Below are 10,063 nucleotides of genomic sequence, written 5' to 3'. Positions count from 1 at the left end.
CAGAGGGAGGTTTAAAAAAACACAACAAAATAGACTCTACCCTGCAGTTGACAGAAACACAACTCAAACTGGTTCACATAATCAAAAGTTTCCAAGGACTGATCAGGTTTCAGGCATAGCTGGATCCATACGTTCAAATGATGTCATCAAGACTTAGTCTTGTGAATTCCTTAGCAGTCCAGTGGTTAGGACTCTGTGCTTCCACTGCCGAGGGCCCAACTTCAATTCCTGGTCAGGGAACTAAGATCCCAAAAGTGGGGGGAGGGGGGCGTGGGGGGGGGGACTTAGTCTCTCTCCATCTCTTGACTGGTCTTTCCTCTGGATTTTCTTCACTCTCCAGCAGGCAGGTGACGATATGCCACCAGCAACTGCAGCAGCGCAACAAAAACAGGAATTCTTTGACCTCAGATTGCCAACAACAAGAACCAGAAATTGGTTCCCACGGGACTGGCTTGGACCACGTGGCCACTGCTGAATCAAACACGGAGGCCAGGGGGATGGATGCTTTAATCAATGAGACCTCAGTGGTGGTCTCAACAGGAAGATGGTTCAATAAACAGACATTAACAAGAAGAAACAAAAGGATAATGAACCTCCACCACCATCTTTAGTTTCCTTCCAGGAGGAACTTTCCCTATGGGACTAATAGGGCACCATACACTGGCTTAGTGTGTCCTCGGTTACAAAATGTTTCTCACCCTCACCTTGACCTTTTCTCTTTTGGCCACCCCACGCAGCTTGCAGGATCTTAGTTCCCCAACCAGGGATCAAACCCAGGCCGCAGGCAGTGAGGGTGCTGAGTCCTAATCACTGGACCACCAGGGAACTCCCTAACCCATTTAATCCTCACCACCGGCCCTCGAGCCAAGGGCATACCTTGGCTGTATACCCTTTGTAGAGATGAGGCTACTGAGACAGAGACATTAAGGGGCTTGGCTAAGTCACAAAGCAGGTAAGGAGTAGACCGAGGTTCTGTGGAGAGCTGTGTGGAGAAAAAGAGGAAACACACTGAGCCCAGGCAACGTCCTCTGTGTGTCAAGCTCCCCCACCTCCTCCACCACATCCTCCCCTTTGCCCAAGTCTCTGCTGCAGCCCCATGTCTCCTGCCTCTGTCCCTTATCATCAGCTACTGCCAGCTTCACCACACCTCCTCCTCGACCTTTGCTCCAGGCTTGTTTTTCCCTCTGGACCGGGGAACCTCGGGCTCACTTTCACTTGCTGCCTGTCCTTTCCAAGAGCCTCAGCATGTGCACGGGAAAGTGCGCCCGCTTCGTGGGGCTCTCCCTCATCCCCCTCTCCCTGATCTGCATTGTGGCCAACGCCCTCCTGCTAGTGCCCAACGGTCAGACCACCTGGACCAAGGACCACCTCAGCTTGCAAGTCTGGCTCATGGCTGGCTTCATCGGCGGGGGCCTGATGGTGAGAGGGCTGGCCAGGGCACACGGGCCAGGGGGCTGGGCGCCACTCTCCGGGGTCCTGAACAGGAGGGAGAGGGAGTGAGGGAAAAGGATGGCTGCCCGGGAAGGGATGGCGGTGGCTTGGGGGGGACCGGAGCCCACCCAGGCTGCCCCCAAACACTGAGCACTCTGTAGGGGTGGTTCTCAGCCCCAGGGTCCTGAGCTGAATGTCTGAGGGGGATGAGAAGGAAGGAGCCTTACTGCTTGAAACTCTTCCCTCCTGGGTAGAGAGTATGTCCTACCAGCCCCTCGCCATCCCCACTGCTGAGCAGATGCTGGGAACACCTCATTACAGGGGTTGAGGCAGAAGGAAGAGCTGGTTCCATGGGAGGTTATCAGGTTAAGACAATAATGGGCTTGGTGCGGGTGTGGTTTACAGTGACAGTATCTGGAGCCAGGGAGCAATGTCGCAGATCAGTCTTTCTACCTATCAGCTCAGTGTCACTTCCCCCACTTCCATGTCCCTTCACTCTCCACCCAGGTTTCTGGATGCCCACTGTGCGCTGGGCACTAAGGATAAACTCAGAACTCGGGTCAGTATGGTGGAGAAGGGGTCCCCGTGGCTTCCTGGAGACTAGGATCTGTCAGGGGAAGTTGGGGAAGGGGAGACACAGACTTCCTGGACTTCCTAACCCCCATTCGCCACCCCCCTCCCCATTCAGGGAACTTTTTTGTTGTTTTGTTTGTTTGTGCACCGCGTGGCATGCGGGTTCTTGGTTCCCCCACAAGGGACTGAAACCGTGCCCACTGTCTTAACTGCTGGACTGCCAGGGAAGTCCCTAGGGGAACTTTTTGGAAGGTCAAGCGAATTTAACATCTTTATGGCATGAAGATAAAAGATCTACCTGACGCGGTTCCCCACTTCTCAGGATGGCTGACTGATGAAATTCTCAGGGGGATGCCTCACCTTTGTCTCTTTCACTGGCCCCAAGTCTGTTAGCTAATGGGGACACCTCTTCTCCTTTACCCAACAATCCCCTCCTACCCATCCAGGTCTTTCCTCCTACTCCCCCCGCCCCCCATGGATTTATGGCTGTTGGACTCCACGCCATACCTGTGACCTTAACCCTCTCTGAGACGTCACACTCCTCCCAGCCCCACCCTCTCCGCCGCTGTCACATCACACCCCTCCTCCAGCACAAACCACCACCACCTCCCCACAATCTTATTTGCCTGCTTCTGGGGAGACCCCCAAGGATGCCCCTCCAACATGCTCATTCCCAGCTTCCCTCTGGCCTCCATGCTCTCAGCCACCCTGGAGAAGGTTCTCAAGTGTATTCACAGTTAATGCTATGCCACAGGGACACAGGCGAGGGCCCTGCACTCCCTGAAGCAGGTGTTTCTGCTGAAGAGACACACAGTATCAAGGAAGCAAAAATGTACGCCCCACAGGAGGAAGGGCTGCCTGTTTCATTGGCTGCTGTGTGCCAGGCACCTAGGCCTGGATTAACAGGCACTGGATTAATAGTGAATGAATAAAGTAAACAGACGAGTGAGATGATCTCAGATAAAAGTAGGGACCATCTAAGAAGACAAAGCAGGATGCTGTGTAAAGAGCCCCTGAGGCAAGGTGGGGGACCACTTTTTATAGCATTTTCAAGGAAGGCCTTGATGAGGTGACTTCTGAACTGAGAGCCAAAAGACAAAAAGAAGAAATCAGCATGACAGACAGGTGAGTACAAAGTGTAAGGCAGGAATAGGCCTGCACATCTCAGGGCTGGAGAGGCCGCCAATCAGAGGAGGGCAGAGGCCAGAGCACCTACACCCTTGAAAGGCACAGTGAGGAATTTGAATTTTATTATAAGTGCACAGAAAACTGTTGAAGGACTTTTTATCTTTTTAGAAAGTCATACAGACAACTGCCCAGATCCTTAATATACAGCTCAGTGAATTTTTATAAAGGGAACACACCCATGTTCTGGGCACTCAGATCAAGATGTGTGGGTCATTACAAGAACCCCAGACATGCCTCCTGCCAGGCCCTACCCCACACCAAGAAGGGCCCCACTATCCTGACTTCTATCCCAGAGGTTAGTTTTGTCTGTTTAGCACTTTATATAAATGGAATCATACAGAGTGGACAAGAGTGGACACTTTTGTTCTGGTTTTTTTTTTTTTTTTTTTTTTTTTTTTTTTTTGCGGACCGGGGGCCTCTCACTGTTGTGGCCTCTCCCGTTGCGGAGCACAGGCTCTGGACGCACAGGCTCAGCGGCCATGGCTCACGGGCCCAGCCGCTCCACGGCATGTGGGATCTTCCCGGACCGGGGCACGAACCCGTGTCCCCTGCATCGGCAGGTGGACTCTCAACCACTGCGCCACCAGGGAAGCCCTGTTCTGGTTTATTGAGGTCAACATTATGTTTGTAAGTTTCATCCATATTGTTACACAGTGCTATAGTTTTCTATTTCTAATATTTACACAATTATTTCTATTGTGTAAGTATTACTACAATTTATTTAAACATTCTACTGTTGCTGGACATTTGGATAGTTCCCAACTCGGGTTTATTCTAAATAATGCTCTATAAACATTCCTGTAAATGTCTTTAGGTGAATGTACGTTTGCATTTCTGTTGGATAGATACCTAGGAGTAAAACTGCTGATTCTTAAGGTATGCAAATGTTCAGTGCTAACAGATATCACCAAAGAGTTGTCTGGAGTACTTATGCCAATTGTATTCCCACCAGCAAAGGATGAGAGTTCTAGTTGCTCCATATCCCGCTGGATACGGCTGGCTGCTGGGTGGTGAGTAAACAGTAGGAGGTCAGCACTGTATGCAGAAAGACCAGACTGAGGTCACTACAGTTGTCCAGGGGAGATGATAGTGGCTTAGATGAGGCCAGTGGCCATGGAGATGGAGAAAATTAAACAGACTCGAGCTATAAACTCAGTGCTTCCTCCTGCCTTTTCAATTACCCTTCTCTTTTCAACGAGACGAGATAGCAGAGAGCAAGACAGACGAGTTCAGACAACAAGAGGAAACACTTTGGCTAGAAAAGTAAAAATGAGGGACTTCCCTGGTGGTCCAGTGGCTAAGACTCCGTGCTCCCAATGCAGGGGGCCCGGGTTCCATCCCTGGTCGGGGAACTAAGATCCCACATGCCGCAACTAAAGATCCCGCATGCTGCAACTAAGATGTGGTGCAGCCAAATAAATAAGTAAATATTTTTTAAAAAATCACAAACAGGGCTTCGCTGGTGGCGCAGTGGTTAACAATCCGCCTGCCAATGCAGGGGACACAAGGCAGGGTTCGATCCCTGGTCCGGGAAGATCCCACATGCGGCAGAACAACTAAGCCCTGTGCACTACAACTACAGAGCCTGTGCTCTAGAGCCCGTGAGCCACAACTACTGAGCCCGCGTGCTGCAACTACTGAAGCCCACGTGCCTAGAGCCCGTGCTCCACAACAAGAAAAGCCACCGCAGTAAGAAGCCCGCGCACCTCAACAAAGGGTAGCCCCCACTCGTGGCAACTAGAGAAACACTGTGCGCAGGAACAAAGACCCAACACAGCCAAAAATAAATAAATAAATTTATGTTAAAAAAAAAAAACACAAACAGAGAGGTCATTTGAAATTGGTAAATCCAAATTCCAGGTGTCTTTGGATCCAGGAGCTTCTGACTAAGTGATGTAAACCGAAAGGCTAAGCAAAGGGGCCCTAGACATGCCATGAGACATGGAAGAGGGAAGAGTGTCTGGTGGATAGTTCATTCAACTCTGCAGGTGTTTCTGTAAGGTTGCTGTGGATGATATAATGGAACTAAAACTCTCAGCCCCTCCTTTGGAGAAGATCAAAATGCCACCTTGTTGGTGTGTGCCAGACAAGGAAGACAGGGAGGCACAGATCCAGAGAGCTGTGGAATTCCAGAGATGGGAAGACAGGTAAAGAACCTGGTCTGGTGCAACAAAGTTAAGGCTGGAGCCAAAAGTGAGACGCCTCGAATGCCTTCCTGGAGTTCAGTCTTGATGGGCTACTCTTTGAGGAGACCCTAAAGGACTGGATCAGGGAAAAGACCAGTTGAAAGCTAAGTTTAATCTGGCGGTAGCAATGTAGAATGGAATGTGAGTTGGCACAGGGCAATAGACACAAAAATATAGTAGGGAGGCTGAGCATATCCTTCTCATGGGAGGTGACTGGGGATTGACCATGGGGAAGAAAAAAGGACTGACAGATTCAAGAGCCATTGAAGGAAAAGTCCCAAAGACTTGAGGTCTGGCTAGGTGTGAAGGATTCAAGTTTTTAGGCCGGGGTGACCTGCAGGATATTTCCACTGATGGAGACAAGAAAGCCAAAGGGAGATGAATTGGGGGGAACAAATTGTGAGATTAGTATGAGTCTGGATGAACTTAAGCTAAAACCAAGACATTCAAACGAACATACCCTTCAGGCAGTTAGATTTGAATTTGGAGGCATCAATTTAGGAGACAACAGTTGTTAGAGGGAGCAGCTGATGCCCTGGAAGGGGATGGGCTCTCTGAGGAGGGCCACGGGAGAAAGAAAGACAAAGAGGATCAAGCCTGTATCTTGGGGATTCCTACTCTTTCCATCAGAGTCTTACATGCTCCTCCACCCTCCACCATAATCCCAGTTTGCCAGGCATTCCAACACCACTATTCCTTCCTGCTGCTGAGGGGCTCTATAGTTATTGACCATTTACTCTGAGCAAGTCTTGACATCAAGGCAACCTGTTATTTCATTAAATCCTGAGAACAGCCCATTTTACAGAGGACAAAACTGAGACCCAGAGAGATGAATCAATTCACGGAGTGTGAAGTGAGCACAAGGTTGGCATTAAACCCAGGCCTCCTGACACCCATTCAGTTGGGCACCTACTGTATGCTGAGATCTATGGGGGATATAATGATATTGCGCCCTATCCTCCTGGAGGCTACAACCTGGACAGAGATAAGTAGGCACATAAATATAGATAAATTTAAAGCAGAGCCCCACAGTGCTCCAGGAGAAGTAGAGCTAAGGTCTCCCTATAGTCCAAATGGCTGAAGGCCTCACAGGAAGCTTACCTCGTCACAATACGGGGTAAGTGCTGATCCAAGTTGGGGACCTGGATGACTCGCTATCACATCGACTCTGATCCCACAGGTACTGTGTCCAGGAATTTCCGCCGTCCGGGCAGGGGGCAAAGGCTGTTGTGGTGCAGGCTGCTGTGGGAATCGCTGCAGGGTAAGATGCAAATTAAGACGGCACTCAGCATAGGTCTTTGAATCTGTCTTCTTCGAAGAATCACACCTAAACCCCTCCACAGAATTCCCAGCTTCACGAGCTCCTCGCAGAGTCCTAGGCTCCATCTTACCGCTCCCTCGCACCCGCAAATCTTAGGCTTCATTGGGCCTGACCGGAGGGAACTACAATCCCCATGAACCTCCGCGGCCAGTGGCTCTTAGAATTAGCCGAACTCCAAGCCCTGGAGTTTGACGGGAAATGTATTTTTAACGAGACTGGCTAGAGCTCGGTAACAAAGGAGGGCGGGGAGCTAGGCGCGCTTTGCCCACGAGTGGGGCGGGGACGGCCCAACTCACCTCTCCTCGCACTCTGTATCCAGATGCTGCGATCGGTCTTCTGCTCGGCGTTCGGGATACTTGGTGCCATCTACTGCCTCTCGGTATCAGGAGCCGGGCTCCGAATTGGACCACTATGCTTAATGGACGGCTTCTGGGAATACCACTTCCAACAGACTGCGTAAGGCTCAGCCTGTATTCGCGCCCCCGCCCCATTCTCTAATACTGCCCACCTGCCTTTCCCACGTGGACCGAGAAACCTAGGTGGGATTCGGCTTCGAGACAGCTTCCTCCACGTGGGCCGAACGAGTCCTTTGCATATCCCCCTCGGCGCCTGCGCGGAGCGGGGAGCCCCGAGGGGGGCGCACTCCGCGTGACCTCCTTCTCTCACGTGACCCTGCCCCGCCCGCAGAGGCTCCTACCTGCTCAACCGCACTCAGTGGAGCTCGTGCGTGGAGCCGCCTGGTGTGGTCTACTGGAACGTGACACTCTTCTCGCTGCTGGTGGCCGCCTCGTGCCTGGAGATTTTGCTGTGTGGGGTGCAGCTGGTGAACGCGTCCATTGGTGTCTTCTGCGGCGATTGTCGGAAGAAGGAGGTGGGACTGTGTGGGATGGAGCTGTCGAGGAAATCTATTTGCTCCCTGACTAAGTCCTCACTTTTTTTTCCGCAGGGCGCCCCTCACTGAGGCTCCACGGACCTGGTCCGTCGCTCCTGGACACCCGCCTGGCCCGCCCCCGCCCTGGAATAAACTATTTAGAGCTCTCTTCCGCGTCTCAGATTGTGCCCTTTACAAGGAGTGTCCGAAGGTCTCCATATACACCGTGCCTTGGGGCTCTCGTGTTTGGGACCCTTGCACCCCGCTTGTTATTTCCTTAATAAATAGTTATTGAACTATTAGTGCACTGGAAATACTGTGTGTAGTGGAATAACTGAGGACATGGAAAGGAGAAGTGACCCATGAGCCCCCCCCCCCCGCGCCAGCAAACTGGGGGCTGGCGAATAAGCCAGAACTGCAAACAGTCCTGATTGCTTTGAGCACCCCCCTCCCCCGGGGTCCCCCAGCGCCCCCCCCCCCCGCGCCAGCAAACTGGGGGCTGGCGAATAAGCCAGAACTGCAAACAGTCCTGATTGCTTTGAGCACCCCCCTCCCCCGGCAAACCGGGGGCATGCGAATAATCCAGAACTGTGAACAGTCCTGAATGCTTTGAGCCCACCCCCGCTCCCCGGCAAACCGGGGGCCTGCGAAGAAGCATTGAGTGCTTTGGGCGCTGATCCATGAGAATGTCCTCAGTATAATCAGAATGGTGGGAACACAAGGCAATGTCCTTGTGCTGCTTCAGTATAATCAAAATAATGGTGGGAACTTTGTGCTGCTTTTGCGCTCAAGGACGAAGCACGGCATGTTTTCAAGAAAGCCAATTATTGCTTGTATAATTAATAAAAACATAGGTTGCTGCTTTGGCATTTCTGAAGTGTTAAGAAAACAAGTCTTAAAATGTAAACCTAGATAATGCTTTAATAAAAGCTACCACAGCAGGACAGACGGCGCTGTTTTGCCTGAGCGAGCGGCAGCCCTCTGCTGCTGTGCTTCTGCACAATTCATCTCGTGTGATGTGCTTACTTTCGGCCCTGTCATAAGATAAACTACAACACTGTGTAAACAAGACGGGCAAGTTCTGTGCTCTTAAAGAAGTTAACATTCCAGGGGTAGAAGATGGGCAATTTTTAAAAGAGGCAATAGCTTATTTTAATTGGTGATAAGCACTTTTTAAAAACACGGAGGTAGTGGGATAGATATTGACTGATGGATGGACTTTTTTAATAAGATGAAGTCCAAGAAAGAGAAATTGGAGCTGAAATCTGGTGAATGGGCTAACCATCTGGACAGTTGGGGGATTCCAGGCAGAGATGGCAGCAAGGACGAAGACCCTCAATGGGACTCAGTATACAGAAAAGCCACTGTTTGAGTTTTGGCGCAGGGGGGGAAGGAAAACTATGGAAAAGACATATTAGCCTCCTAAGTTCTAGAAAATGAAATCTTAAGACGATATAGCATTGTCACCTCCTAATTTGGTAGAAATTTCTTGATCTGGGGTCACTGGTGGTTCAGAAAGGAAACAACCTGGTCTCTTAATGGGGACGATGTGTCTGCAGAGGCTCACAGAAAGGCAGGGACTTCCTTAACTTGTACGCAAAACTGTGTTTAAGTGTGTCTTTTCTGAACTATGGGTCGGTAACTTTCAGTAGCTTGCCATGGACTCCTGAAACCAAATCCTAATTGGGCCTGGCCCAATGCTAGGTTAGGAGGAAGATGGGGCTACGCAGTTTCCCACCCCTAAATCAAGGGAGACCAAAACCAAGACAGAGAAGCTTTAATAGCGGAGGTGGGACTAGGCTTGGGCTGGGAGAGGGCGGCGATGGTGTCAACTGCGGCAGCAGAAAAAGCGCGCGTCGTTAAGAGCGGTGTCATCGCGGAGGCCTCTAGGCTGCTATATCTTGGTCTGCAAGCCGCACACTCCTTTAGGGCAAGGCTCACTCCGGTTTCCAAAGTCTCCCCAGGACAGACCGGGCCCCTGCAGCTCCGTGCTGTCGGAGCAGCGGAAGCGCACATTGTTCGCAGCCGTGTTGTCCCCGGGGGTCACGGGTGCCTCCACGCGAAGCGAGAAAGCCACCAGGAAGCCGCCGCCGGGACACCACAGCGGCTCACTCCACGCGCCCCACCTGCGAGGAAAGCAGAGACGCGCGGTCTCCGCGGGCGCCCCCACCCACCTCCAGCCGGACCCAGGCCTCGGGCTTCCCAGTCAGGTGCTCCAGTCACCTAACCTCCACCGAGGTGCGGAGCTGGGAGTCTCCCACCCGCTTCCCAGGTCTAAACCTCCCCACAGCGCTGGAGGAACCTGCCTGTCGGTAGGGGATGCGTGTAATGGAGAGTAAGGGGCATACCCCGACCCTAGGGGATCCTCGGCCCCTGCCCCCCACCTTCCAGACTGGGACTCTACCACGTGCGTGTTGAGCTCCGCATTCCCGCGCACGCAGTGCAGCCGGATTCCGTTCAGAGCTGTGTCGTCGCCAGGACTGCCTTGGGAGG

At 51.8% G+C, this 10,063-nt stretch overlaps 2 protein-coding genes across 2 annotated transcripts in view; one reads left to right on the top strand and one right to left on the bottom strand.

The window, feature by feature from the left end:
• Positions 1 to 1,213: 1,213 nt before the first annotated feature.
• On the top strand, positions 1,214 to 7,880 carry TM4SF5 (transmembrane 4 L six family member 5). The gene is made up of 5 exons (XM_007457714.1): positions 1,214 to 1,419; positions 6,559 to 6,639; positions 7,019 to 7,155; positions 7,387 to 7,570; positions 7,646 to 7,880. Exons 1-5 carry the CDS (start codon positions 1,246 to 1,248, stop codon positions 7,658 to 7,660), a joined length of 591 nt encoding a protein of 196 aa, XP_007457776.1. The 5' UTR covers positions 1,214 to 1,245; the 3' UTR covers positions 7,661 to 7,880.
• Positions 7,881 to 9,398: 1,518 nt separating this feature from the next.
• The window catches only part of VMO1 (vitelline membrane outer layer 1 homolog), a 1,429-nt gene continuing 764 nt past the window's right edge, over positions 9,399 to 10,063 (bottom strand). The window contains 2 exon segments of the mRNA XM_007457713.1: positions 9,399 to 9,696; positions 9,955 to 10,054. Of these exon segments, the coding sequence (XP_007457775.1) occupies positions 9,399 to 9,696; positions 9,955 to 10,054 (398 nt within the window).

This window comes from Lipotes vexillifer, unplaced genomic scaffold (genome assembly GCF_000442215.2).
Source record: "Lipotes vexillifer unplaced genomic scaffold, Lipotes_vexillifer_v1.1 scaffold611, whole genome shotgun sequence".
Taxonomy (NCBI): Eukaryota; Metazoa; Chordata; class Mammalia; order Artiodactyla; family Lipotidae; genus Lipotes; species Lipotes vexillifer.
The sequence above is the reverse complement of the archived record's forward strand: the minus strand, read 5'-3'. Positions and strand labels throughout refer to the sequence as shown.